This window comes from Astatotilapia calliptera, chromosome 9 (assembly GCF_900246225.1).
Source record: "Astatotilapia calliptera chromosome 9, fAstCal1.2, whole genome shotgun sequence".
In the NCBI taxonomy this organism is placed as follows: domain Eukaryota; kingdom Metazoa; phylum Chordata; class Actinopteri; order Cichliformes; family Cichlidae; genus Astatotilapia; species Astatotilapia calliptera.
Genome location: NC_039310.1, coordinates 29,416,889 through 29,421,999, shown reverse-complemented (window position 1 = coordinate 29,421,999; position 5,111 = coordinate 29,416,889). Strand labels below are relative to the sequence as shown.

General features: G+C 41.2%; 1 protein-coding gene across 2 annotated transcripts; it reads left to right on the top strand.

Moving 5' to 3' along the window:
* Positions 1 to 373: 373 nt before the first annotated feature.
* LOC113029488 (myoneurin) lies at positions 374 to 3,742 on the top strand. 2 transcript variants are annotated; one of them, XM_026180377.1, is made up of 3 exons: positions 374 to 472; positions 2,048 to 2,277; positions 2,377 to 3,742. In XM_026180377.1, the coding sequence occupies exons 2-3, from the start codon at positions 2,275 to 2,277 to the stop codon at positions 3,484 to 3,486; spliced, it is 1,113 nt and encodes a 370-aa protein (XP_026036162.1). In that variant the 5' UTR covers positions 374 to 472; positions 2,048 to 2,274; the 3' UTR covers positions 3,487 to 3,742. The 2 variants fall into 2 exon arrangements, with proteins under 2 accessions (XP_026036162.1, XP_026036163.1); XM_026180378.1 differs by lacking the exon at positions 2,048 to 2,277.
* The last annotated feature ends 1,369 nt before the right edge of the window (positions 3,743 to 5,111 follow it).

The following is a 5,111-nucleotide window of genomic DNA, read 5'->3' as shown; positions in this document are numbered from 1 at the left end:
TATTTCCAATCTTCTTTTAGTTTTTTATTGATTTTTTTAATGTTGAGGGCTATTCTGTTGTTTCCTTTACTCATTTTTATTCCATTTTAATTTAATTGTTATTTTTAAATTTACCCCGAGCTCCTTACTAAATTACAAATGTTTATTTTTTTATATTTATTATTATATGACATTTTAACTTGTTAAGCTCATTTTATGTGACTTTATTTATTAGTTTACACGTAACTGAGTCCCTTCTAGGGTAACTTGTATCTTATCGTACAATATCGTTCTGTTGTACAGTTTTTTACTGAACTGTTTTTCGCTGACTGCTGGTACTTTTAAAGTACATCCAGGGCTCCAGGGGGCGCTCTGTCATGTGTTTTCAGCTCGTTAGTTTGTCCTGAAAGAAAACACACGTCTTTTTGTGTGTTTTCTTTTTGTGGCTCAGCTAGCTTTCTGCAGGAAATCTGACCATCTGCATCGATTAAAGGTGAACGATTAGCTGTACCTGAACATTTGTGCATGCAGTTCAACTCTTTTCCTTTAATGTTAAAGAGCCAACTAGTTCATAGTGGAGAAATCTGAACCTCAGAGCTGCCTCTATCTACTGATTAGCTGTTCGTTGCTAAGCTAATGGTTGTGATGGCTGACTTCGGCTGCAGGGTCGTGCTGAATGTTGACTCTATTCTTGCTGTTATTTAAAAGAATAAACAGAAAAGACTTGAGCAGAAAAATAGGTCGTGGCGGATTATTTATTAGAGAAAAAATGTTTCGTTAAAATGTGAAGTATCGCTGCTCACGTCTCACTTCTACTTAAAACAGAACATTTTGAATGGAAGTCTTGTTATAACAGGAATGATCAAAATAAACATTTAAACGTGCACTTATAAAAAAAGGAATACAAAATTATAATGAAAAATTATAATAGTAGCTAATATAATCTACATGTATGTGAAAATTAAAATATTATAATAGAAAAAATGGTCTTAATGGCAATTGCATGAATTATGGGCAAGAGCTGTGCAGTTACATAAATAAACAGTAAAATACTTACTGTAATCACAAATGATTATTTGACATAATAAACACAATTACAGATTTTGTAAATAATACAAGTAGTTATTGTACATGTATATAATAATATAATAATTGTATTATGAACAATAATTCTCTTGTTTATTGTCTATTTATATGTTAATGCTTACCTGCATCAATGAATGAGTAGCATACAAGCATGTACAGATAAAAACTACGAACAAATACCTGGACATGTAATATTAATATTCATTAATCATTAATTAATAATATATTTCCTGCTGAGTGGAACTGCTTTTACTCAAATTCAGCTCCATCACCGTGCAGACCTACATCTTTCAGCTGCTCCATCCCACCCCATCCCTGGGATCTTCCTTTGTGTCACCAACTGCCTGCATGTCCTCCTCCACTACATCCATGATTCTTCTCTGAGGTCTTCCTCTCTTCCTCCTCCCTTGCAGCTCCATCTTCAACATCCTTTCTCCTCCTTTGCACATGTCCAAACCACCTCAGGCTCGTGTGTCTAACTTCTCCTTCTGATCTTTTTATTTCTAAGTCTTTCCATCCTGGTCACTCCAAACAAAAATAAAACTTGGATAATATTTAGTATTTATGAATAAATGTTAAGTGTTTTTCACACGTAGACTTTGGTGGGCTGCCCAGAGGGATGAAGAAAGTTTACCTATAAACCCCGAGTCAGAGATGAGGGGTGTCACAAGGGCAGTTATCGACTTTCTCTGCTAAACCAGACTTTGTCCTTGAGGCTCTGAGTGCGCTCTCATATAAAGGGGCCTTTCACACATTATAGGAGTATTCTTCCACACAAAATGATCTGTTATGAGTCCAGCATGTTCCAAGCTAGCACACCACTCAGGTGTGTTTTGAGATTTATTTTTATTGTTTTATCAATTTCAGACAGCATCTCAGTCAGTTCACTATCACATATTCCCATATGCTCTTATTTTGAAAGTTGATTCACTATTGACAAACTTGCATCGGCCCTTCCTGTCTCCCGTTTTTCCAACAATAGGCTGATCAGAGTGCTTTTGCTGTGACTGCCAGACTCTGATCCTGTGGTCAGACTGACTTTGACTTCACCGTCTTGGGTGATGTTAGTCCTTGTTCTGCTCTTTGAGATGGAGCTGCTCTCTAACCAGGATGTGATGCAGGTGGAGGATTGTTTCATGAGCTGCCACGCCGAGCAGAACGAGGACGCCAGTCACAAACCAATATTTACTGTCAGGAAATACTGTGTATATGGTATTGATTTATTGATATATCTCAGAAAGACTTTTTATGCCTTCATTCTGTAGTATTTTATCTGTTTGCTGCGTATGTAATACATTTTTCTCCTTTCAGACGGCTTCCAAGCAGTCGACCGTTCAAAGCGGAGGTGCAGGAAAAGCATCATCATCCTCGGTCATGGCCGGAAACAAAAACTGGGATGGCGCCGGTGGGATGGACCAGATAACAGTCGTGAGAATAGACGACACTCACATCGCTGAAGAGGAGTCGCACGTCGACGGGAAGGTGTTCTACGAGGTGGAGTGCTCGCTGCCTGCAGAGGACGAGGTCGTGGGAGAGGATGACGATGACGGCGTCTACGTCATCGAGTATTCAAACCCTGAAGAGGAGGGGGAGAGTTACCAGTTCACGATGTCCGTAGATCGGTCGCTCCCAGCGAAAGAGCCGATTGTTAAAACTCCGGTGGTCAGCGAGAACCCCGGAGCTCTGCTGCCGTCCAGACCGGCGAGGTTGCGACCTCAGGTGAGCCAGAAGAGGAGGTTGGTAACCGAGGAAGAGGAGATCAAAAGCGAAGAGTTCACGGTGAGCAATACGAGCGTGCTGGCGCTGGGAGAGGATTACAGCGATGTGATGGAGATGAACTCGGGCTCAGGTAAGAAACTGGTGTGCACGATGTGCCCGCCGCCCGGTAAGCTTTTCAAGAGGGCGTCTGGGCTGGCGGTGCATTTAAAGCAGATGCACCACATGGAGGGGAAGAAGACGTTCTTCTGCAACTCCTGCCAGCAGTCACTCCGCACTCAGATCGAGCTCGACGCGCACACGAGGCGCCACGCCAACCAGGACGCCGTGTTCGTCTGCCGCCTCTGCGCAGCCGAGGAGGAAGCCGGCACGGAGGAGAAGAAGGGGTTCAAAGGGTCCAGGTGGGGCCTGAAGAAGCACCTGGAGAAGGAGCATCCAGGTGTTATCCCGCGCTGTGACATCTGCAACAAAGGCTTCAAGACGCTCGTGTCGTACCTCGCCGACCAGTTCCGGCACGTCGGGGTGTCGCCGTACTACTGCGCCAAGTGTCAGATCTACGAAATGACTGAGCGCGGTCTGAGCGTGCACATCAGAAACCACAACAAGAAGAAGATGACTGAGCAGAAGGCTAATGAAAGCCGCCTGCAGACTTTTGAAGTCTCCGCCGGTGCTGATAACTCGGCGACAGACGACTCCGACTTCTGACGCTCCAGACTCACCGTTTAGCTTCGTGTTCGAGTGAAGCGGCTCACAGACGTCAGGGTCAAATCCCACATTTTATGCATCTGAACTGAACTTTGGGCAGAAAAACTTTTCCCCTAACAGTTAGAAAACCTTTTTTGTGTGTGTGCAGTTAATGACCAAACATGTTACTGTTTAAGTAGAAGTGTCTAAGATTTATTTGAATTCCCTTCCTTTATTTTCAATTAAGGATAATCGTAGTTGATTAAACGGGACAAAAACTTGTCTCAAAGAAAAACGTCCAGGGAAACGGTCAGAATCAGCACAGGCGTCCATATCAGTTTTATTGTTGACAAACTGAACGGTTTGTATTACAGTCTAGTCCAACTTAACTGAATGCAACCATCTGGTACAATTATAGCTATTTATGAAAACTATGCAGCCCATTCAGCAACTGAAGAATTTCAAAGTAAATTAAAACAAAATATAATTTTACATTAAATAAAAAAGTTTTAAACTTAATTAAAATAAAACATGTCTTAAATTAAAATAAGTAAACTGTCATGTTTATTGCTGCCAAAAACAATTAAACACATTTGGACAGTGTCAGGATTCTTGCTCAGAAAAAGGATCAACATGCTCTGAAGTCAGAGCACAAAAACCTTTTTTGTAACAAAATATCGATTTCTGCTGTCCCTGTATCGATACATTATTAGCAAACAAAATATCACGATACTACACAGTATCGATTTTTTCCCCCACCCTTACCATATAACTACTGTGTGTTTATTTAAAAGACATTTTACACATTTAATCACAGCCTTCAGTAACCATCTTTTTTAAATGTTGCTGATATCTGTGGCGCACACACACAGTCAGATTAGTCTTCTTACCTTGCAGGTTAACCCGTAATGATCACAGCTGTGATTCCATCAGAAGTGACTTCCAGGGTCGCCTTAAGTCTGTTTTTAAAAGAAAGTTAAGCAGCACAGAGCAGGCGATTAGGTCAGGAAGTCAGAGACCGCAACAGCATAAAGAATTTGATATATTTTCAAAATAAAAGATCATTTGAAGACTAAACGCTTGTTTCTGAAACACTTCCGCTGTGAAAGGTGGATCAAAACTTCACCAAAGAGAAGCAGCCGCTGTGTTTCAGGGTTAAGTTTACGCGCTCATTTTCCCTGCACGAATAGCAGGACTGTACTTATGATGGCCCCCTACAACCAGCAGGTAACTACTACTGTACATCAATAAAATGAATATATCTAAACTGGGACGTGTTTCAGTCTGGGTAAAAGTCAGCTAGAAAAAAGGGCCAACGGTCCAACTTTGAAGTTTGAGACATCAGAGCAGGTTACAGCCAATCTGGTGCAGTTTTCTAAAAATCGCACTCTTGGACTAAAACTGAATTTTCCAAACATAAATGCAGTTGTTTGGAGGCGTTATTACAGAAACTTTCCAGGTGTAACTCCCATTTCATGAAGTGTTACAGAAAAATATAGCCGACACAAACAGACCCAAGCTTTCAGTCACATCACATGATCTTTTTTTACAGGTGCTAAAATAAAAGGATCAAACACTCTGGACCAGCAAACAAAGGAAACACCCCAAACACTAAGACATTTAAGCTGTTTGTGGAGTGAAAATGC